The sequence below is a fragment of the Rhinopithecus roxellana genome, chromosome 19 (assembly GCF_007565055.1).
Source record: "Rhinopithecus roxellana isolate Shanxi Qingling chromosome 19, ASM756505v1, whole genome shotgun sequence".
NCBI lineage: Eukaryota > Metazoa > Chordata > Mammalia > Primates > Cercopithecidae > Rhinopithecus > Rhinopithecus roxellana.
Genome location: NC_044567.1, coordinates 911,015 through 936,353, shown reverse-complemented (window position 1 = coordinate 936,353; position 25,339 = coordinate 911,015). Strand labels below are relative to the sequence as shown.

The 25,339-nt window shown below is 40.8% G+C and overlaps 1 protein-coding gene across 1 annotated transcript in view; it reads left to right on the top strand.

Moving 5' to 3' along the window:
• Window positions 1-22,672, top strand: part of DNAH9 (dynein axonemal heavy chain 9) — a 378,462-nt gene extending 355,790 nt beyond the window's left edge. Inside the window, exons 68-69 of the mRNA XM_010376130.2 lie at window positions 14,441-14,830; window positions 22,378-22,672. Of these exons, the coding sequence (XP_010374432.2) occupies window positions 14,441-14,830; window positions 22,378-22,605 (618 nt within the window). The 3' untranslated portion in view covers window positions 22,606-22,672. The remainder of the gene's footprint in view (window positions 1-14,440; window positions 14,831-22,377) is intronic.
• Window positions 22,673-25,339: the final 2,667 nt, after the last annotated feature.

The following is a 25,339-nucleotide window of genomic DNA, read 5'->3' as shown; positions in this document are numbered from 1 at the left end:
CAGCATTTTCTTGAGCGAAGGGTCCAGTGTTTTAAGTTTTCTTTTCGTTGACTCTTGACCTGTAAATAAGTAAGTGTGACTATCAATCGCTGTTAAACAGGATGCAGGCCAGATGAGTTTAGGAAACTGGTTGAATGAACATAAGTAGGTGTCTTTGCTTAATATAGCTTGAGACTTTTTTTTTTTTTTTTTTTTTGAGATGGAGTTTCGCTCTTGTCCAGGCTGGAGTGCAATGACACGATCTCAGCTCACTGCAACTTCTACCTCCCAGGTTCAAGCAATTCTCCTGCCTCAGACTCCTGAGTAGCTGGGATTACAGGCGCCTCCTACAACACCCAGCTAATTTTTTGTATTTCATAGAAATGGGGTTTCACCATGTTGGCCAGGCTGGTCTTGAACTCCTGACCTCATGATCCACCCGCCTCGGCCTCCCAAAGTGCTGGATTACAGGCCTGAGCCACCGTGCCCAGCCAATGATTTTTTATTTTCTTCTTTTCCTAAATGACTCCTGGTTCTCTTCTCCAGGGCTGTCCCTGCTTCACTGACAAGCTGAGAGACAGAACATTCTTTAGAGTTCCATCACTTGCACATTCAATTAGTATGTGTAAAATTATTGTCAGAATACATTATAATCTTATTATAAGCAGATGTGAGAAATTTTTAAGAAAGCCAAGTTACACATATTATGTCCTCTGCTTTCAAAATGATTTTAGATTTCTGCAGGGTGTTAAAAATTAAGTACTGCATATATTTCTAAATTTATTAGATCTTATTTTCAGAGTAATTTTAAGTTCACAGCAAAATTGCACAGAAGGTGTGGAGATTTCCCATATATCTGCTGTCCTCAAAGACAAATTACCCCCCCTCGACTCTCAAATTCAACACCAGAGTGGTACATTTCTTATAACTGATGAATCTATACTCATACATCATTATCACCCAGAGTTCATAGTTTACATTGGGGTTCATTCTTAGTGTCAGACTTTCTATGGGTTTGGACAAATAAATAATAACTTGTGTCCACCATTAGAGTATCATACAAAGTAGTTCCACTGCCCTAAAACCCCTTTGTGTGGCATATATTTTAAACTGTTTTTTGTTTTTAGAGATGGAGTCTTTCTCCATTGCCCAGATTGCAGTGTGGTGCTGTCCTCATGGTTCAAGAGATCTTCCCACCTCAGCCACATGCGTAGCTAGAACTACGGGTGGACACAACCACACCCGACTAACTTTTTGTTTTTATTTTTGTAGAGATGGGGTCTCACTGTGTTGCCAGGCTGGTCTCCAACTACTGGCCTCAAACAATCCTCTCCCCTCGACCCAAAGTGTTGGAATTACAGGCATGAGCCACTGTGCCTGGCTATTTTAAACTTTTTTCAAGCACATTATCTCTTCCTATAACAAAACTTATAGAAACAGTTTGCATGGCTTCACTGTTTTCAGAAATGGCACATCTCTGTATGAGGGATGGTAACAGAGAGTGCGCTGTTGACTTAGCCCACAGAAATGACCAGAAACAAAGGACTTCTGAGTCCAGAGCTCCATCTGAGTTCATCTGTATCTGCCTCGGTCTGGCCCAGTCCTCAAAGCACATCCCAAACGACCAGGACATTTCCGTCACACTTAGTCCAGTGTACCGCCAGCAGTCCACAACCTGACACCTTAGGAGTTCTGTTGAGTCACATTACGGGGTGACTCCAGAAGGGGGCCTTTATTCCCCTATCAACTCACAGGACAGACAACATTCATAGTATGTTTCCATAGATGCACCCAAATTTCATACAACCCCAGCCAATTTTGTATAGAAGCAAATTTAGTAGAACTATATTTTGCTGTATTGTTTGTAAAGGCATTTTATAACCATGGAAGTTAATTGGCCATTGAAACTTCTTAACGTTTTTATTCTAAAGGGAAAAATGAATACAGTATGGCCTGGATTTTTTTTAAAATGTCCGTTGGACTCATTTCACTTAGGTTGGCAAGCAAGTAGTGGATTATGTGCACATAAAAATTTGTATTAAAACTGTCATTTGTAGTTTTTAACGTAGGCCAGGCATGGTGGCTCACACCTGTAATCCTAGCACTTTGGGAAGCCTAGGCGGGTGGATCACTTGAGGCCAGGAGTTTGAGACCAGCCTGGCCAACATGGCAAAATCCCATCTCTACTGGAAATACAAAAATTAGCCAGGTATGGTGGCACATGCTTGTAATCCCAGCTACTTGGATGGCTGAGGCACAAGAATTGCTTGAACCTGGAAAGTAGAGGTTGCAGTGAGCAAAGATCATGCCACTACACTCCAGCCTGGGCAACAGAGCAAGATTCTGTTTAAAACAAAAACAAAAACAAAAAAAAAATTGACGTAGCTTTGGCAAAAACATGCATAATAGTTTACATTACCAAACAGAAGACTTAGCCTTTCTGCCTAAAATACCATCATCCCCCAGAGCTTCCCATGATGGTAAAGACATTCTATATCTGTGCTAATAAGATCACATGTGGCTACTGAGCACATGAAATGTAACTAATGTGACAAAGAAACTGAATTTTTAATTTTTTTTTTTTTTTTTGAGATGGAGTTTTGCTCTGTCGACCAGGTTGGAGTGCAGTGGTGGGATCTTGGCTTATGCAACCTCCTCATTCCAGGTTCAAGTGATCCTCCTGCCTCAGCCTCCTGAGTAGCTGGGATTACAGGCACCCGCCACCAAGCCCGGCTAATTTTTGTATTTTTAGTAGAGATGGGGGTTTCTCCATGTTAGTCAGGCTAGTCTCGAACTCCTGACCTCGTCACCCACCCACCTCAGCCTCCCAAAGTGCTGGGATTACAGGCATGAGCCACCACGCCCAGCCGAATTTTTAATTTTTTTTTTTCTTCAAGATAGGGTCTCACTATGTTACCGAGACTAGTCTACAAACTCCTGGCCTCAAGCAATCCTCCTGTCTCAGTCACCTGAGCAGCTGGGATTATAGGCGTGCACCAATACACCCAGCTAATTCTTTATTTTTTTGTAGATACTAGGCTTCACTCTGTTTCCCAGGCTGGTTTCATACTCCTGGGCTCAAGTGATCCTCCTGACCTGGCTTCCCAAAGGGCCGAGATTATAGGCATAAGCCACTGTGCCCAGCTCTCAATTTTTAATTTTATAATTTTAATTCACTTGCACTTAAATAGCCACATGTGGTTAGTGGCTACTGTATGAGACACCGTAGACCTAAAGTATATGTATTTGAGTCCTGTAATGTAAGGCCAGGGACAATGGGTAAGTACTTGCCTTGTAGCTGTGTTTGCTAAAGAAAGTATCAGGTAGTTTCCCCATAAAGCACAATACTTCATCCTCCCCCTAAAGGTGAATTTCAGCCCCTCTCTCCTAAAATGGCTGTAGCCCTTAAAGGCCATTTTTTTTTTTTTTTTTTTTTTCTATTCACAGCAATTACTTTTCCCACTGACCTCTCTCCTGGTTCTGTTCTCCAGGACTGTATTAGTCAGGTATGGCTGCTGTAACAAAATACCACAGGTGGTATGGCTTAAATAACAGACATTTATTTCTCACAGTTCTGGAGGCTGAAAGTCTAAGATCAAGCACTGGCAAATTTGGTTTCTGGTGAGGGCTCTCTTCTGGGCTTGTAGAGAGGTGTCTCCTCTCTGTGTCCTCAAATGGCAGGGAGGCAGAGCAAGAAAAGGGGAAAGTAGGAGAGAGACTGAGAGATTTCTTCCTCTTCTTATAAGGCGAAAGTCCTATCAGATTAGCCCTTCATCTGTATTATGTCACTTAACCTTAATTACCTCTTTAAAGACTCTATTTCCGGCCGGGCGCGGTGGCTCAAGCCTGTAATCCCAGCACTTTGGGAGGCCGAGACGGGCAGATCACGAGGTCAGGAGATCGAGACCATCCTGGCTAACACGGTGAAACCCCGTCTCTACTAAAAAATACAAAAAAATTAGCCGGGCGAGGTGGCGGGCGCCTGTAGTCCCAGCTACTCGGGAGGCTGAGGCAGGAGAATGGCGTGAGCCCGGGAGGCGGAGCTTGCAGTGAGCTGAGATCTGGCCACAGCACTCCAGCCTGGGCGACAGAGCGAGACTCCGTCTCAAAAAATAAATAAATAAATAAATAAAGACTCTCTTTCCAATACAGTCACATGGAGGGTTGGGGCTTCAACATATGAATTTGCCAGGGACATAGCCCAGCCCATAGCAGGGGGTTTTCTCACCTGTCCATCCTGCAGCTTCTCCCCTAAGAGAAGTTGCTGCATTAGTCTGACTTACCGTCGGAGCCTCCTGTACCCAGACTCAGTGGTTCTACCAGCCACCAACCCACAGCCCTTTTGTATTGCTCAGGCCTCAAGGGGCATCAACCTATGGCATCAGTGGTTTTGCCTTGCTTTTGCCCCTTCTTATCACTCTCACTCACCTGATTCCGATTCTCGTTCATAAATGGGAGAAGTGAAGTGGTATCAGAGCTACTGGACATTGGGATTATGTCCTGTTAGTGGGCATAATCCATCATGTATGTTAGAAAAGAAGTGCCGACAACCATTGATCTGGGATGCCTCCTGCCTCCCTAGAAGGCAACGCGCTTCAGCCACCGCCGCCTCTGCCGCAGTGTGGGCTCCAGGCTGTCTTGGCACGTGTCTGCAATAGCCATCCCCTGGCATCTTTCACTGGCTAAGGCGCTTTCTTAAAAACACACCTGCATTCCCAGTTCCCACTGAATGCAGGTGTGTTCTTAAGAAAGAAAGAGCCTCAGCCAGGAATGTTTTTAGCCGGTGGTAGAAGGCTGCCTACACTGGGCACTGTTTTAGGTTCTCATATAATTTAAATAGCAAGGAGGTTCAGGGAAGAATAACCGTAACCTTGGGTAATCCACTAGGGCTTTTGCGAGTAGGAAAGCTGATACCTCACATTCTTAGCAGGTGAAAACTTGCCATGGTGGAAATAGATAGTAAAGAGTTACTGACATATCCCAGATTGTATGCTGTGATATAAATTCCCATTTAATGCGCAGCCCTGATTTCTGAGTTCATAAGTAATTCTAGTGAACCTTAGTAGGAATTCTGGGTAAGAAAATGAGGTTGCCATTGGTCTTGCTTGCATCACCAAGCCCAGACATCCAGAAGAGCCTCTCACCTTGAAAAGCAGACAGATTTTAAATTAACCCCGCCTTCCCACTCACCTTCATCTCCCTAAGAGTTTTGGCCATTTTGTTCCACATTTTGAAAGGAATACATGGGTGAAATTTGGGAAGAAAATCTGTGCTATGCAATGTTTCATTAAAATCTTCAGTTTTTCGAGTCTCTCTAAAAAAATAAAATAAAATAAAATAAAAAACACACCTGCAAATGTGTCATATGTAAGCCTTTCCATGACTGATCCAACTTGACTGCGTTTATTTACCTCTTCTATACCTCTGCAGTACATAGATCCAGCATTATTCCTGGGTTAATATGCACTTATGCCTGCATTTCTTTATAATTGCTATTAAGTTATCACCCAAGCCTTTTCCATGAATACAAACCCTGCTTCCCCAGCTAAACTGTAAACTCCTCAAGCAAAGACTCTCTCTTCTAATTGCTGTATATTTCCAGAGGAAAAAAGGCTGGTATAGCTCTCTCTCTGTTTACCATGGCTCTGAGCAAAGGGAGGGAGGTCAGCTACATCTGTTCACTCCTCGGGATGCGTCTTTCTGTTTAAACTAATTTGTTTGCTCACCAATGCAAATACTCTGTAGCCTGAAAAGGATTCAATGGGCTTCCCAAATCAGGGATTTGAAAAGTTACACACATACATTATAATCAGTCCACTAAAAGTTAGTGCAATGGATTCATGGTGAGTTTTAAGTTTTTGAATAATTCCTTTTACATACTTAGATTTATTTTTTGGCCTAAACAGAGAAAGGAACAAACTTTAAAGGAAAATTGATAATTATGGTAGTAACTCTGAAAAGTATTATTGAAGCAGTGCTTAAAAGTAACTCATGTGGCCTTCTGTTTATGACCAATAAGCCAGATTTACCTTTCTACCTTAAACTGCTAGAAAATTAGACAAGCTATAAAAAATACCAGTTTTCAGACATTAAACAACAGGCAGAATAAGACTATGATACTTGAGAGAAAGGAAATAAGAAATGTGAGGCCTTCATTCTACAAGCTACAGGTTATACTTCAGGAACCCAAAAGAGCCCCACAGTCTTGCTGAACTGGGAAGATGTAGAATTTGCAGAGTAAAGTACCTAAGGTGGGGAGCTGCACAGAGAAAGAGCTCAAGAGATACACAGAAGGAATCCCCTTGAGACTGTGGCTCTGCACATGAGTGAGAGGAAACTACCCAAGGCTGAGAAGGAACCACCAGAAAAAAAAAGTACAGAGAGCAATTCTCAGAGTTCACAAAGTGCTGAGAATAGTTTGTGTTCCTACTAGCCAGAGCAGAAATAACTCAAAAAATAGGAGGTGTCAGGGAGAATTCTTAGAAGTGTATCAGCTTAGTAATGGGGCTACATTGAACCTAGACTAAAAACTGGTCTAACAAACTTAAATGCAAGCCACCAACAGATCCATTGATTTCAAGTAAATTAACTGCAGGCCAAAAATAAATTCCACCACTGTTTAAAGGAGTATAACAAAATTCAGCACGCGATAATGTAAAATTCACAGTGCCTGACACAGAGTAAACAAATTATAGCCATGTAAAGAAGTAGGAATACATGACTCACAGCCAGGAGAACATGCTATCAGTTGAAATGGAGCCAGAAATGACAGAGACAATGGAAGACAAAGATGTTAAAACAACTATTTTAAGTTTGCACCACATATTCAAGAAGCTAGAAGAAAACAAGAGTATGATAATGTAAAACATGTAAGATATTTATTAAAAAACCCAAATGGAATTTGTAGAGATGAAAAATACAATGTTGATATGAAAAATGAACTTCGGAGAATTCACAGCTGAGTAGGCACTGCAGGAGAAAATATCAATAACCGTGAATACACAGCAATAAAAATATCTAAAATGATGAAAAAATTGAAAAAAGTAAACAAATCACTAGGTCCTGTAGGATAATATCAAGTGATCTAACATACAAGTAATTGGTATCCCAAAAGGATGGGGTTGGTGATAGGGAAGGGGGGCCAAAAAAACTATTTGAAGAAATAAGGGCCACAGTTTTGCAAATTTGATGAAAACCACAAAACCTATAGGTACAAGAAGCTCAACAAGCCCCATGCAGTATAAGCCTAATGAAAACATTGTAAATACACCTCATAATAAAACTGCTGAAACCCAGGGATAAAGAAAAGTTTTAAAAGCAGCAAGAGGAGAAAAATAAAAATTATATTTAAAGGATCAAAGGAAAGAATGATGGCAGACGTCTTGTCAGAAGCTGTGCAAGTCAGAAGAAAGTGGAGAACTATCATTAAAGTACTAAAAGAAAAAAAAAAAAAAACTGTAAACTTAGAATTCTTTGCCCAGGAAAAAACAGCTTTCAAAAAAGAAAACTAAGTAAAGATGTTTTCAGACAACTGAGATAATTCATAGCCAACACGCCTGTGGTACAAGAAATGTTAAAGAAATTTCTTAGAACCCAGGAGGCGGAGGTTGTGGTGAGCCAAGATCATGCCAGTGCACTCCAGCCTGGGCAACAGTGCAAGACTCTGCCTCAAAAAAAAAAAAAAAAAGAAAAAAGAAAGAAATGTCTTAGAAAGAAAGAAAATGATATCATATGAAATTTAGATCTGAACAAAGAAATAATGGTCTCCACAGATGGTAAATATATGAGTAACATGAAAGACATTTTTATTCATCCAAAATCTTTTTTAAAAAATAATAGACTGTTCAAAACAAAAATAATAAAAATTTACTGTGGGCTTTAAGCATATGTAAAACCAAAATGTATGCCAACAACAGCATGAAAAATGAGAGGAGAGAAATAGAAGCATATTGTATATGATTCTTACACCATATGTGGAGTGGTATAATTTTGAAGTTAGGGTGTGATGAGTTAGAGATATGTATTGTAAATCCTAGAGTAGCATTCAGCAAACTATTGGCCAACAGGCCAAATCTAGCCCACAACCTGTTTTGGCAAGTAAACACTGGAACACAGCCACAATCATTCATTTATACATTGTCTATGGCTATTTTGTGCTACAATAGCAGCATGAATAGTGTCAGTAGAGACCATGTGGCCCACAAAGCCTGTAATATTTATTTACTATTTGACGCTTTACAGGAAAAAAAAAAGTTGTCATAAAAGCAGCCACAAAATAAATAAATTATCTACAATTATTGTAGTTACTGTGTTGGTAACTACATTAAATATAAATGGCTTAAGTGGCCAGGGTACTGATTAGAACTGCCAGATCCAATTTTAAAAAGCAAGACCTAGCTATATGCTGTTATATCAGGAGTCCCATCTCCAGACCACTCCTACATTTGGAGATTTGCTAGAAGGACTCATGAGTTTCGGCATATGATTGTATTAATACATATGGCTAAAATTTGTTATGGTGCTTTAGTAAGAATACACACATAGCCAGATCATAAAGGAAAAAGACATAGGTGGAGTCAGGAGAAATCCATCTACAGGTTTCCATATGCTGCCTCCCTCTCATGAAGGATCACATAGAGTGCATCCTCTCTCCAGCACTGGAAATGGAGTAACATTTGTGTAACATTTCTGCCCAGGGAATTCCATTAGAGACCCCAGCACCCAAGGATTTTATAAGGAGCTGGTCACATAGGCACCCTCTGTCTAGCACATTCCAAAATCCCGTGCTTCCAAATAGGAAGTAGATATTCAGTGTAAACCAAATTGTTTGCACAGTCTGGATATAGTCAACCACCCTTTTCTATTAACCACCCTTTTCTATTAACCACCCTTTTCTATTAACCGTTAATGAAGCGCTAAGTTTCTAGATGCCAGCCACAGGCCAACCTTGCTAGCAGGCGTTTCTAAGGATAGCAGTCTCAAGCTTGCCTCTTAACTCTTTCAGCACGGATGACCATCAAAACAAAGAACAAAAAAACTTCACATATCAAGCTAAACACAGGTGAGAAGAAAAAGATGAGAAAAAATGTAATATAAAAACTAATCGAAAGGAAGTTGTAGAGGCTATATAAAAATCAAACTATATTTTAAAATAAGCAATATTACCATGGATGAAGAGGAGTATTATGTAATAAGTTAATTTGTGAAGAGCATATAACAATCCTAAGTGTATAGGCACCTCATAACAAAGCATCAAAATACATAAAGCAATAAAAAAGATGATAGAATCAAAAGGAGAAATAAATCCACAATTATAGTTGGTTTCAAAACTCCTCTCTCAATAATTAGTAAAACAAGTAGACAGAAAACCAGTTAGGACAAAAAATAATCAACCAACTTCCCAATTTTACAGACACTCCAACAATGGCAGAATACACATACTTTTCAAGAGCACATGGAACATTCACCAATATCAACTATATTTTATGTCATAAAACAATATGAGAGGATTAAATTCATACACAGTATATGAACTGACCATAGCATAATTGAACTAAAAATAAATAACAGAAAGATAATCAGAACATCTACAAGTATTTGGAAATTAAATAGCATATTTCTAAATAATTCTAACTATATCGAATAAAATAAAAATAGAAATATATAAAATTGGTAACATGTAGCTAAAGCAGAACTTAGAGGGAAATGTATAGCATGAGATGCAAATATCAGCAATGAAAAAAGTTCCCAGATCAATTATCTAAGCTGCACCTTAAGAAACTAGGAAAAAAACAGCAAAACGAATCCAAAGTAAACAAAAGGAAGGCAACGATCAAGAGCAGAATCAATGAAAGTGAAAACAAAAGATTATAAAACTTTATGAAACCAAAAGCTAGTTCTTTTTAAAAATGAATACAATTAATAAACATTTACCTGAATTTATAAGAAAAAAGAGAAAAAACAAAAACTTGAAAAAATCAGGATGGAAGGGGAGATATCATCATAAATCCTATAGACATTAAAAGCATTATAAGAGTATATGAATAATTTTCTGCGATTAAATTCAACCACTTAAATGAAGTGAACCAATTCCCTATGAGACTCCATCAAAGCTCACCCCAGTAAAACGTATAACCTAAATAGCCCATATCTATTTTAAAAATTGAATTCATAATTTAAAATTTCCCACAAAGAAAACCCCTGATCCGCAAAGTATCGTTGGTAAATTTTACAAACATTTAAGGATGAAATAATACCAATTTTACATAAACTCTTCTACTTCCAGGAAGATGGAGTAGACATATGTTTCCCTATTCCTCCTGCTAAGTATAAATAAAAACCATGGCCAATTTATATAGAAGAAACATAAGACTCTGAAACATGTAGAGAGGAATGAAGACTATCTAGGAACCTCAGGACCCAAGAAAGGACATGATAGTGAGTTTCTTGGATTTTCTTTATGCCTCATAGACCTCAGAATGGGAGAAAGAAAAAAAAAAAGCCAGCAAACCAGAAATGCTAGTGGATGCTGACAAAACAGCAACAACAACAAAACTGCTCTCTTCATCAGAGAGAGAGATGAACCAGCGAAGAGACAGCCCAGCAAGACAGAAAACTTTTAGACAATAAGCATGCTACCACAGAAAAAACAGGAATCCTTATCGTGATTGAAATGTTTTGTGTCTTGACTGTATCAGTGTCAATATCTTGCTTGTGATACTGGACTATAGTTTTGCAAGCTGTTACCATTAGGGGAAACCAGGTAAAGCGTACACAAGATCTGTCTGTATTATTTCTTACAACTATAAATGTACCTATAATCATCTCAAAATTGTAAGTTTAATTTAATGTTTTAAATCATGCAAAACCTGCAGATGTTTATAACAGCATTATTCATAACTGCCAAAACTTGGAAGCAACCAAGATGTACCTCAGTAGGTAAACGGAAAAACTGCAGTACATCCAGACAGTGGATTGTTATTCAATGCTTAAAAAAAAAAAAAAAAAAAAAAAAATCAGCTTTCAACCCGTGAAAAGAAACAGAGGGAACTTAAACGCATATTACTCAGTGAAAGATGCCGATATGGAAAGGCTACATACTTTATTATTCTAACTATGTGACATCTGAAAAAGGTAAAACAATGGAGGCAGTAAAAACTCTGGTTGCCCAGAGTTAAGAGTGACGATAGCATGAGTAGGTCAAGCACAGAAAAATTTTAGGACACTGAAACAATAATGATGAATATGATACTATAATGTTGGATATTTGTCATATACTATAATGACATAACATGATACTATATTTGTACGATACTGTAACGGTGGATACATACAATTATACTGCAATAATATATAATACTATAATGGTGGATACTTGTTATTACACTATAATGATATAATATGATACTATAATGGTAGATACATGTCATTATAAATTTGTCCAAACACATAGAATGTACAACACAAAGGGCACACTGGGGTAAACTGTGGACTCTGAGTGATAATGAGGTGAATGCAGGTTCATTACATGTAACAAATGTACCACTCTGGTGGGGAATGCCGATCGTGGCGGAGGCTGTGCATGTGTCCAGGGAAATCGCTGTACTTTCTGCTCAATTTGTTGTGAAACTAAAACTGCCCTAAAAAAAAAAGTATATATATTTTTTTTAAAAAAGCATAGAGAAAACTTCTCAACAAATTTTTTGAAAACAGAATTAATGTGACACCAAATACCTTATGAGCAAATGACAGATGAGCTTTCCTCATAAACACAAACGCAAAACTCCTTAGCAAAATGTTAAATCAAATCACACAATAAAAGAAAAAGATGATATATCATGGCTAAATGCGGTAATCCTAGGAATACAAGATTACTTTTAAGATTCAAAAATCAGTCAGTGAAGTTTACCATATTAATGTGCTAAATTTAAACATCATGTGATCATCTTCATAAATGCAGAAAAGGCGTTTCATGAAATTGAACATCAAATCTTCATTTTAAAGTATCAAAAAAAAAAAAAAAAAACAGAAATCAAAGGAAATGTCAACTTAAAGGATATCCAAAGAAAACATATTTAATGGTGAGGGACAGCCTGCTTTCTCTCTAAGTTTGGGAACAAGGCAAGGTTTTCCACCCTCATCACTTTTGTTCACCATGACCGTGAACGTCCTTGATAATGCAGTAAGGGAAGACATGGCTACACAGAGGGTCTCGTAAGACAAGGGAATGATCTTTTTTGACCATTGATTTTGTCCTTTGCACTAAATTTAATCTTTACACTTAATGTTATTTTATTAAATAACCAGTTAAAGGGAAACAATTATTACATAAGCTATACAATGCATGTAGCAATGAATTATCACATAACTACAGATATGAGGAAGACCGTATTGTCTGAGAAGCTTGATTTGTGCTCAGAGATATAAGCAGCATTTGAAACCCTTTTCTCAGAAGCCTGTGTACACTAAAGCAGAGATTCCAAAGAAAGGAAACAGTTTTTTTTCTATTTTAACCTAATAAGGATATTCATTTCAGCAGATCCTCAAGGAAATCTACCAGAAGAAACTTGCTCATCAAATTCGGGTTTGTTTGAAAGTGGTAAACTTTGGTGGCACATACAGGGCTCTTTTACATCCCATTGAGCCTTGATGTGGCCTCAGATTCATCACAATGCCCTGCTCTGGTCATCCACCTCAAAACATCTGGATAGATACATGGAATGAAATCTATTTTCTATCCCTGTAATAAAGTCCTGTTACTTGGGGGGAAACATTTGTAATTCACACTGTACTCATTCAGGCTGGTCCATCTGTCGCCAGTCTGATTAGGGATATTTGTCTTTTCTTTAAAATATTACGGTTTTTATGTCTTAAAATAGTACGGCCACGAGATACTACAGTCTAGAAAGTGAATTCGTAATAATTACACTCCATGTGGGAAGTTCATAAAAAAGTTACCAGTGTAGTTTATTTCTTATAAATCAGGAGCCTCTGGCTGTCACTCAGGAGACTGAAATATGTTCATCTTAAGGTAGGTATGCTTAACTGTTAAGCATTCCAAAAGTGGGCCAGGCACGGTGGTTCACGCCTGTAATCCCAGTACTTTGGGAGGCCAAAGCGGGCAGATCACAAGGTCAGAAGTTCGAGACCAGCCTGGCCAACATGGTAAAACCCCGTCTCTACTAAAAATACAAAAAAAATCAGCTGGGCATGGTGGCACACGCCTGTAATCCCAGCTACTTGGGAGGCTGAGGCAGGAGAATTGCTTGAGCTCAGGAGGTGGAGGTTGCAGTGAGCAGAGATTATGTCCCTGCACTCCAGCCTGGGTGACAGAGCAAGACGCCATCTCAAGAAAAAAAAAAAAAAAAAGCATTCCAAAAGTTAAGAAGAAGAGTTAAACCTAGAATTCCATGTGCCAGTCTCCTGTCCCACAGGCCAGGAGACTCCAGGCCCTATGGAGGTGAGAACATCTTACATTTTAGCAGTCTGCCCTTGATGAAACAGTCATACGCTGTCAGGTGCCGTAACACCTGTTACAGGAACCACAACCACAGAAATGGGGTCTTCAAGAAATTGCCACAGATCACTGGCAGAGCCAAAGTTACAAAGTTTGCTTTTAAAGATGGTGCTCAGGCCGGGCACGGTGGCTCACGTCTGTAATCCCAGCACTTTCGGAGGGTGAGGCAGGTTGATCACTTGAGGTCAGGAGTTCAAGACCAGCCTGGCCAACATGGTGAAACCCTGTTTCTACTAAAAATACAAAAATTAGCCGGGCGTGGTGGCAGGTGCCTGTAATCCCAGCTACTCAAGAGGCTGAGGCAGGAGAACCACATGAACCCGGGAGGCGGAAGTTGCAGTGAGCAGAGATTGCACCACTACACTCCAGCCTGGGCAACAGAGTAAGACTCTGTCTCTGAAAATTAAAATAAAAAAAGATGGTGTTCAGTGTAAACCTTTCTTTACAAATCCTATCTAGCTGTTGAAAGAGTGTCCCTTAAAGTTGATTACGTATCCAGTAGTTCGATTTCTGAAGGAAATCCCTGATTTGGGGTAATACAGATCTTTGCAGGCGTTGGCTTCTTGGATTTCTAAGCTGCATTCAGGAGAGTCATGGAATTTGAGCTTTAGGGTAGGGTCATGTGGCACTGAACCCACAAATGGTTTAAAGCCTGCAATGGGAAGCAATTGTGTTTTTTGAAACACTGTCAGTAGACAGTTGAGACTCCGACATCAGAGCAGGGAGCGTTTTCAAGGACCAGCTTCTGTGAGACAAACTTTCCAAAGCAAGTGCTAGATAGGACAGTCATTATGTCACCCAACCCAGAGTCACATTCAAATGACATGGACAAGGATGGATAACTCTTGTCTGCCTGGGTGCCATGAGCCAAGGGTCTCTGGGGCCAGTTGTTTGGAGGGACTTCCCACCTTCTCACTCTTTCCCCCTCCCATTCTTTATCTTCAGGGGGAGCTGACTATGACCAGCCACATGGAGAACTTACAGAATGCCCTGTACTGCGACACGGTGCCAGAGTCCTGGGCTAGACGAGCCTACCCTTCCACAGCAGGCCTGGCAGCCTGGTTTCTAGACCTCCTCAACAGAATCAAGGAGCTAGAGGCTTGGACGGGCGACTTTGCAATGCCCTCCACTGTGTGGCTGACAGGCTTCTTCAACCCCCAGTCGTTCCTGACGGCCATCATGCAGTCCACGGCTCGCAAGAATGAGTGGCCACTGGACCAGATGGCCCTGCAATGTGACGTGACAAAGAAGAACAGAGAAGAGTTTAGGAGTCCTCCTCGGGAAGGGGCCTACATCCATGGCCTCTTCATGGAAGGTGCCTGCTGGGACACACAGGTAAAGCTTGGGATGAACCAAAGGGCATCTTTCTGGGGGCTGATTAAATACACATTGCTTCCTATGAAGTGTGACTACTAAAAGAGATGTTCCTGAATCTTTTTCTCTAGATAACCTTTCTTTCCTTGAGGCCATCAAGCCATTTTTATTTGGCCAGGGGTGGTGCAAAGAGCATAGCCTTTGTAGAGGCAGTAGCATGGAGAGGTTAATAGCAAGGGCTTTGGAACCAGACTGGCTGGATCTGAATCCCAGCACCACCATTTATTAACTCTGTAACCTTAGATATAGTTTCACCTTTTCAGACCTCACCTGTTAGATGGGAGAATAGCGTCATTGTAAAAATTAAATGAGCTGGCCGGGCGCGGTGGCTCAAGCCTGTAATCCCAGCACTTTGGGAGGCCGAGACGGGCGGATCACGAGGTCAGGAAATCGAGACCATCCTGGTGAACACGGTGAAACCCCGTCTCTACTAAAAAATACAAAAACTAGCCGGGCGAGGTGGCGGGCGCCTGTAGTCCCAGCTACTCGGGAGGCTGAGGCAGGAGAATGGCGTGAACCCGGGAGGCGGAGCTTGCAGTGAGCTGAGATCCGGCCACTGCACTCCAACCTGGGCGACAGAGCAAGACTCCGTCTCAAAAAAAAAAAAAAAAAAAATGAAATGAGCTAATATATAAGACAGTTAAACAGGGCCTGGCACATAGGCAGTGCTCAAAAAGTGTTGGAGTCAGCTATCTCTGCTGCTGCTGCTGCTGCTGCTGCTGCTGCTGTGTGTCTGTCATCCAGGCTGGAGTGCAGTGGCACGATCTCAGCTCACTGCAACCTCCGCCTCCCAAGTTCAAGCAATTCTCCTGCCTCACTTCCTTGGTCCACTTTCCTCATTCATGAGCTCTCAAAGGGCAGGAATCTTCTGCCTTTTATGTTGACTTATGTAGGCAAAGAGGAGCTAGTAGGTATCACTTAAAGTGGCATTTTGAAAGGATTCCTCATCAAAGGCTAATAAAAATGTGAGTCACATGAGATTGGAGAAGATGTTTTGTCACCGGTAAGAAACTGGCAAACAAGCACAGATGGCTGGGATAAATGTAATGAACAAGAATGGGTAATTCTAGAAGTGTACACTTGTTGTACACATAATCTGGAAAGAGTCCCTAGTCAAATATCTCACTTGACAGGTGACACTATAAACTATTCTTAGCAGTCAATATAAAGCTAATGGGGCAAAACTGTTAGAAGATCCAGAAGATCCCAGGAGGCCATGTGAATATGCAAATAGAAATTTACTTGGTTAAGTAGTACCCCAAAAATTCATGTCCAGGCATAACCCCAGAATGAGTATTTAGAAATAAGGTCTTTGCAGATGTCATTAGTTAAGATGAGGTCATACTGGATTATCATGAACCCTAAATCCAATGACCAGTACCCTTACAAGAAGACCACACAGGTCGGGCACAGTGGCTCACACCTGTAATCCCAGCACTTTGGGGAGCTGAGGCAGGCGGATCACCTGAGTTCAGGAGTTTGAGACCAGCCTGACCAACAGGGCGAAACCCTGTCTCTACTAAAAGTACAAAATTAGCCAGGCGTGGTGGTGCATGCCTGTTATCCCAGCTGCTTGGGAGGCTGAAGCAGGAGAATCGCTTGAACCCGGGAGGCGGAGGTTGCAGTGAGCCGAGATCGCACCATTGCATTCCAGCCTGAGCAACAAGAGCAAAACTCCATCTCAAAAAAAAAAAAGAGGAAGAAGACCACCTAGATGGGCACAGATATGGGAACAATAGACACTGTGGATTATTAGAGGGTGGAGGGAAGGGTGGGGGTTAATAAAAACTACCCATCTGGTACCATGCTCACTAACTGGATGAGGGGATCCATACTCCAAACCTCAGCATCATACAATATTCCCATGTAACAAATCCACACGTGTACCCCTGTATCTAAGAGTTGAAATTTTTTAAAATAGAAACTAAAAAGAAAAGGAGATGGAAAATTTTGTTGGGACATGTTTTATAATGCTTACGGTTTTGTTGGATATAGCAAGTAACCGTCTCCTGGAGTACTATTAGCAGTAGGAAATGTATTCATTCATTCCATATAGGCTTTCAGTTAAACAAATTACCTCAAAAAAACAAAACAAAGAAGACCATGTAGAGACACAGAAGAGAATTCCCCATGAAGAGAGAGGCAGAGACTGGAGTGATGCAACTACAAGCCGAGGATTCCAGGGATTGCCAGTAACCATCAGAAGCTAGGAAAGGTGTGGGATGGTTTCTGCTTCAGAACCTCCAGGAGGACCAACTCTGCCCACACTCTGACTTAGGACTTCTGGCCTCCAGAACTATGAGATAATATGTTGTTTCAAGCCATCAAGTTTGTGGCATTTTATTATGCCAGAACTAGGAAAGCAATTCAAGAGCCAACAGAAAGGACAGTAAAGTAGGATAGTGTTTAGACATCCTGAATCTTGAGAAGGAAGTTGACTTCCTTCTCTCCACCTGAACATTTGCACAAGATTCTGTCAGTGGAGATCATATATGGATTGCATTAGGTATAAGGTGGCCTAGAGCAAGCCACAGCTATTAATAGAATCCTCCAAACCACCAAAATGAGAGAAGTACCAAAAGGAAAGTAGGCAAGAAGCTCAGAAGGAAAGTCAGTGACACTGGAGGTGGGGGAAAGATATCAGTTTTAATTGTCAACCTCCCATTTTTCATACCTCATTGTAAATAATAATACAAACTTCCCCAAAATCAATACTTGTTCACCATAAGCTGTTGTTCTCAAAGGTTTTATCCCAGAAAGATGTCAGCAAAAATGGAAGAGCCAGGACCTCCTAAAATCCTCTCCTCCATAAAACAATGAGAACATTCACAAAAACTGAGTCAGAATCAACTTTCTTAGAATTCTGGAAATTAACCAAAGGCTTTCAGCAATCCAAGAAGTGTTTATTCAAGCAAAACAGCTGAATCTCAGTAGAAAGAACAGTCTATGGCCTTTTAACTTGTCTATTCCCATCTCTACCCAACCCCTAGCTTGGAGGTTGCCTATAAAACCAACAGACCGCAATCACAGTGAAAACCAGTAACCTAGAAACCACCAGAAGGAGCAAAATGGGGTTGGAGCACTTTCAAAGCCCTGTTAACCCCACAAAAAACTGTCATTATTTTGCCTGTCCATGGATTCCCTGGACTCACAAGTCTTTCTTATTTCACCTGAGTTGGAACTCACCCAGAGCAACAGCCTTTCTCCCCAGGGCATTTGTTGAAGACAATCAAAGACAACTGCTTAACACTGCAGTTTGTCTGAAGCAGTAGATAATAGCAGAGCAAACAATAGGCTAACCAAAAAGCTTAAAAGGGCAAGCTGGAGAATGAGATGGCCACAGGGGGCTTTGAAAACCACTGACATGTTCCTGGAAATCTAGGTCATGCCTATGTGCAGATCTGTGCACACACCCACAGCTGTGGACATGCTCAAGAGAGTTGAGAAGGCTGTATACTGTAGCTAACCTTGAGGTTCTAGGAAAACAGGGGAGTTAAATCTAAGTTAAATTGCCCGGCTAAGCACTGAAGTTGTGCTCCAACACTTGCACACAGCCACTCAGCCAAGACTTTGTAACTTACTGGTTCCAGGCATTTAAGAAAATCTGTCCAATTATTTGGTGACCTCTAAGCTAACAGGGCAGGCCACTTCAGTTGCCATACTTGACAAAGAATATAGACTTTACAGAATCAGTTCAGAAAAGTCACTAAACAAACCCTGAAGAGAGAGAGAATATGATTTGCAGAGTGGCCACATTATTTAAAATGTCCAAGTTTTCAACAAAAAAAATTATGACATACAAAGAAACAAAAATGCAAAAATGAACGGGCCATACACAAGGAAGAAAGCAATCAACACAAAGTATTCTGAGGGGGATCAAATACTGGACTTGCTAGACAAAGACTTTAAATCGGCTATTTTAAATATGTTCCAATAACCAAAAGAAACCATGTCTAAATAACTGAAGAAAATTGTGTCAACAATGTATTACTGAATAGAGAATACAGAGAGGAAAATTATATGTTTTTAATAGAATAAAGTAGAAACTCTGGAGTTGAAAAATATAATACCCAAAATGAAAACTCAATAGAGGAATTCAATAGCAGAATTGAATAGGCAGAAAAATCAGCAAATTTAAAATCAGGTGAATTGAAATACCCAATTAGAAGAAAAAAAATGAGAAAATGAAGTGTCTCAGAGACGTATGGGACACCATCAAGCATACTAACATATGCACAATGACAGTTTAGAAAGGAAAGGAGAGATAAAGGGCCAGAAAGACTATTTGAAGAGATAATGACCCAAAACTGTCCAAACTGGAAGAAAAACATTAATTTACATGTCCAAGAAGCTCAATGAAATTCAAGCAGAACAAACTCTGAGATCCATACCGAGACATATTATAGTTAAATTGGTGAAAGATAAAGACAAGAAGAAAATCTTAAAAGCAACAAAAGTGGCTCATCACTTACAAGGGGTTCTCAATGAGAGTAATAGCTGATTGCTCATCAGAAACCATGGAAGAGAAGGCAGTAGGATGGCGTAGTCAAAATGCTGAAAGAAAAAGACTATCTGCCAAGAATCCTACCTGCAGCAAAACTCTCTTTCAAAAGTGAAGAAAGTTAGATATTCTCAGATTTTTTGAGAGAGAGAGAGAGAATTCATCACTAGTAAACCAGCCTTACAGGAGATACTAAAGGGAGTCCTTCAGGCAGAAAGGAGAGGACACTAGACAGAAAGTCAAGTCCACACAAAGATATAGAATACGGATAAAGGCAATTACATATGTAAGTATAAAAGATAGTACAAATGCATAATTTGTAATTTTTATTTCTCTTCTATCTAATTTAAAGGACAACTGCATAAGGAAATAATTATAAATCTGTGTTGATGGATAGAAATGTATAAAGATGTAATGTAAATGATGAAAACAGCCCAAAGGAGGGAGAGGAGATGGAGCTATACAAGATTAGTTTTTGTATACCATTGAAAGTAAGCTGGAATTAGGCCAGGCACAGTGGCTCAGGCCTATAGTCCAAACACTTTGGGAGGATGAGGTGGTTGGATCACTTGAGGTCAGGAGTTCAAGACCAGCCTGGCCAACATGGCAAAGTTAGCCAAGCATAGTGGCACCCACCTGTAGTCTCAGCTACTGGGGAGGCTGAGGTAGAATTGCTTGAACTCAGGAGGCAGAGGTTGCAGTGAGCCGAGATCATGCCATTGCACTCCAGCCTGAGCAAGAGTGAAACTCCATCTCAAAAAAAAAAAAAAAAGTAAGCTGGAATTAATCTGAAATAGATAGTTATGTACATTGGAATTTTTTTCTTTTAATACTCGGTGATTTGCTTTGCCACCCAGGCTGGAGTGCAGTGGCATGAACAGGGCTCACTGTACCTCAACTTCCTGGGCTCAAGCAATCCTCTTGCTTCAGCTCCCAAGTAGCTGGGACTACAGGCATGTGCCACCATGCCCGGCCAACTTTTTTGAATTTTAGTAGAGATGAGTTTTCCCTATGTTGCCCAGGCTGGTTTCCAACTCTTGAGCTCAAGAGATCTTCCTGCCTTGGCCTCCCAGGGTGCTGAGATTACAGGTGTAAGTCACCATGCCCAGCCTTGGAATGGTAACTGTAATCCCCAAGGCAATTACTAATAATTTAAAATATAGTAAACAAGGGAAATTAAAATGATACACTAGCGTATGCCTATTAATACAAGAGAAGACAATAATGGAGGACCAGAGAAATAAAGACATAGACATATGGAAAACAAATAGCAGATTCTACTTAATCAGTGATTACATTAAATGTGAATGGATTAAGCACTACCATTTTAAAAAGGCAGAGATTAGCTACATGAATTTTAAAAAATAAACCATGAAACCCATCATGATCCAATTATATCATTTCCACAAAAGACACGTTTTAGATTGGAAGATAGCAATAGGTTAAAAGTAAACAGATGGAAACAGATATGCCATGAAAACAGTAACCAAAAGGCAGCTGAGAGGCTATACTATATCAGACAAAATGGACTTTATAAGATACAAATTGTTACTGAAAAATAAATAGGATAGAAATTATAGAGACAAAAAAGGACATTTTATGAGAATAAAAAGATCAACCCATCAAGAAGATAGAATTTTAAATATGGAGGCACCTAACAAAAGAGCCCCCCAAAAATACAAAACAGAAACTGACAGAATTAAAGGAAGAAATAAACAATTCAACCATAATAATTGGAGCTGTCAATACCTCCTGCTAATGTGACTGCTAATGATTATAGAGTTTCTTTTTGGGGAGATGAAAATGTTTTAGAATTAGACAGTGACCATGATTGTACAACTTTGTCAACATACCAAAAACCACTAAATTATACACTTTAAAAGGATTGGTTTTACAGTATGTGGGGAAAAAAAAGAGGTTCTACCTCTGTTCCTTATCCTTGCCATAAACATTCATCTCTGTGGGGCAAGGAGGTCCCCATTGTTTACCTTAATTCTGTTACTCACCATCCCTTACCTCATCAGCCTCTAAAAGAAGTGAAGAGGTACATCCTTCCCTTTAAATAAATGTAACACAAATAAACCAAATTTTGTCCATGGCATAAAGGCCTCAGAGTCCCATGGACACAAAGAATCTGTGAAACACTCTGAATCAGCATTTCCCAGCGTATGTTCCATAAAGCACTAGTGCCATGGGAAATGAATAGGTTACAAAGAGAAAGGTCCTGTGGTCAAATAAGTTTGGGAAACATCAGGTTAAATAAACTGTTTTCTTTATTCCTAGGACTTCTTGTCTTCAGTGTGGTAGTGTATGTTGTAAAATGTCAAGTCCAGAATATGGTAAGCACCACTTCCCAAATTTATTTGACCAAGGGAGACTACGGCTCCGTAGAACATTTCTCGGGACTAGGAGGAAAAATTGCTCTGTACAGCTGTATTGAAATAGCTCCGAAAATCATATGGAGGCCTCAACTGGAAAGCTACAGAAGAGTCAGGTCCACATTACATGAGTAAAGATAGAATGTAGCTCTCTCTACTCTAGAGGATGGAGGAGGTTGCATATGAAACAGAAAAGAAACAGGAACAGGACATAACAAAAGCCTTAAAAGCTAAAGCATTTGCTGGCAGAAACTGTGTCTTAGTCATCTTTAAATCCCCAGCACCTAGCCTGACATCTGGCAAATATACACATTCGATATGCTTGTGAAATGAATTAATGGAAAAACAAACTAGGGGAGAATCAAGCTCCAAAGGGATTCATTTGTATATGATAAATAATAGCTTTTGGAACTCTGCTTCACCTGATTTAGGCTGAGAAAAATAGAAACGTGTTTCTACATGTCAGATGCATTCCATCACAGGCTGCTGAGAAAACCTGGAAGGGGGCAGGCATAAAGGCAGCCATGCATGCCCAGTCTTTCCTCCCTTGGATCTGCTGACAAGAGCAAGGCTGGTTGGCTGGGCTCTGGGTCTGATCTCAGGTGTCTCTTCTCATGTTTTATCCTCAGGCTGGGATCATTACAGAGGCAAAGCTGAAGGATCTAACACCCCCTATGCCTGTGATGTTCATCAAGGCCATTCCTGCAGATAAGCAGGACTGCCGCAGTGTCTATTCCTGTCCTGTGTACAAGACTAGTCAGCGGGGACCCACCTACGTGTGGACTTTCAACCTGAAGACTAAGGAAAACCCATCCAAGTGGGTTCTGGCTGGAGTAGCCTTGCTTCTCCAGATTTAGCTTCCTGCAGAGCCACCGAGAAAATAAAAAGGCTGGGCTTGGAGGCTGCTCAGAGGGACAGGTGGGTGAAGAGTGACCACAGACACTTAGAAAGATAAGAAACCATGAGCACTCACAATTCTGTAGAATTCCTCTAGGGGAACTTGGAGAGATGTGCCTAAAGTGAGGTTGAGCTGGAGGAATATGGGCCCAGGAACCAAGGGAGGATAATTTCATGATGCTAAACCTTTCTTAATAAAATGATTTACTCTTCAACTGTGTCTGGCCCAGGATTTGAGAGCTGCTGAGTCATAAATGGTCATGTAGCAACCAAAAGAAATAAGCCACAAACACCTGGGCCCTGACCTTATTGCACAACAGTCTCTCAGGCGCTCTTTTTCCAGGCCACCCCACGCGGTCCTTGGACCAGTGGTACTGGCATCACCTATGAACCAGAATCTCCATTTTAACAATCTCTCTGGAAAATCTGTACGCACACTATAGTTTGAGAATCACTAGCCTGGAGCAAGGGTCACCAAAATTTTTCCATAAAGAGCCAGTTAGTGAATACTTTACGATTTACCATGCCTCTGTTTGAACTTTGCAACTTTGTCATGGTCGCCCAACAGCAACCATAAATGATGAGTAAATGAAGGGGTGTGATTGCATTCTAACAAACTTTATTTACAAAAACAGGCAATGGGCCATATTTTGCTGATCCCTGCTGTAGAGGATAAGGGATGTGTATACTGATATTTATCCTTCATTAATTCATGCATCCACTCAATACATTTTAATCTAACACCTACTATTTGTTGTGGATACAATGTGAACAAGCAAACAGGAAGTATCTCCATCACCCTTTAGGTCATTTAAGAGGAAGCCAAGAAGAAACATTTACTCTAAAGCTTTTTTTTTTTTTTTTTCCAGATGGAGTCTCACTCCGTCACCCAGGCTGGAGTGGCACTGGCGCGATCTCAGCTCACTGCAACTTCTGCCTCCCGGGTTCAAGCAGTTCTCCTGCCTCAGCCTCCTGACTAGCTGGGATTACAGGCGCCTGCCACCACGCCTGGCTAATTTTTATATTTTTAGTAGACACGGGGTTCCACCATGTTAGTCAGGCTGATCTCGAACTCCTGACCTCAGGTGATCTGCCCACCTCAGCCTCCCAAAGTGCTGGGATTACAGGCGTGAGCCACCACGCCTGGCCATTCTAAAGCTTTTTAATCTAAAAGTTTTCTAGATTTAGCTCTGTAGAACAAATCTTCACTGGAAGTCCAATGGGTTCCACAGTTTTGATGAGTTTGAAAAAGCTCTATGAGGCAGCTTGTTTGGTAAGAAAAGTATGGGAGGACCCAGTACTCCTTCTGTGATTATTCCCTCCTAACCTTGCAGTAACTTAATGTTTTGATTACTGTTTTGAACCGTGGTTCTTAAACTTCAACAGGCATCAGAATCCCCTGGAGGGCTTGTTAAAACAGAGATTGCTGGAACCCACCCTTCGGTATTTCTGATTCAGTTAAGTTTAAACAAATTGCCAGTGCTGCGGGTCTGGAGGCCACAGTTTGAGAACTCGGGATTTAAAACCTCAAATCCCATCATGCTATAAATCTCTGCTATACAGAATATGGACTCTAATGCTAATTCCTCTATGATTTTCCTGCTTGCTTCCTTGCGGTTCCTGCACCCCCTAAGTCGGGCCTTCTCATCTTCACGATACAAGGGAGTTAAATTTTACTCCTGGAAGCTAGGAACTCCAGCTTGGGTGTTGTCCCTCCTTTCCCATCAACTAGTAATGCACTTGCAGTTTCCTGACTATAGGTGAATCTGTTTTCAGGGAGATAACTCTGTCCACATTAGCATCATCCTTCCTGAGCCTCACTCATAGTAGTACAGTAAGATCAAGCAGGCCGGGCATGGTGGCTCACACCTGTAATCCCAGCACTTTGGGAGGCTGAGGTGAGCAGATCACGAAGTCAGGAGATCGAGACCATCCTGGCCAACACGGTGAAACCCCATCTCTACTAATACAAAAATTAGCTGGGTTTGGTGGTGCGTGCCTGTAATCCCAGCTACTCGGGAGGTTGAAGCAGGAGAATTGCTTGAACCAGGGAGTCGGAGGTTGCAGTGAGCCGAGATTGCACCACTGTACCACTGCCCTCCAGTCTGGCGACAGAGCAAGACTCTGTCTTCAAAAAAAAAAAAAAAAAAAAAAATCAGGCAAAAAGAAGGAAGTGGAAGACGGTGGGAGGGGGAAATCTCACTATACAGGCAGGACAGTTTGAGGCATGTGACTTGTGGTGATAAGGACAACTGGACAGTTTAGATACATGTGTTAATAAACCGCTAGACAGTATTATAAACTAGATCAATACTATTGATTTCTTCCTAACACTCACAGACAAAATGAGATTAAAACAAAGGTAATTTTAAAGCATAGAACACACTTTGGCAAAAATGATAGCCCATGTGGGATGCCAGGAGGAAGAGGGGCGGCTTGAGGCAAGAGATCCAGTGGAAGGTTGGCTCAGAAAGAGGACACCAGAAACAAACTTAGCTGAGACAAAGGTGTTGCCCGCCCTGGCCAAGCTCTCGTCATCTGAACGTTAGCGTAGGACTTTCCTATTACTGTTCCACTACATCATGAACTGGATAGGTTTACAGGGGCTGACTTTGGAGCTCAACTGCCTAGGGTCTTCTATGAAATCATGTGCTTTGAAATACAGTCAAACACACAGTGAACACTTCAAACAAG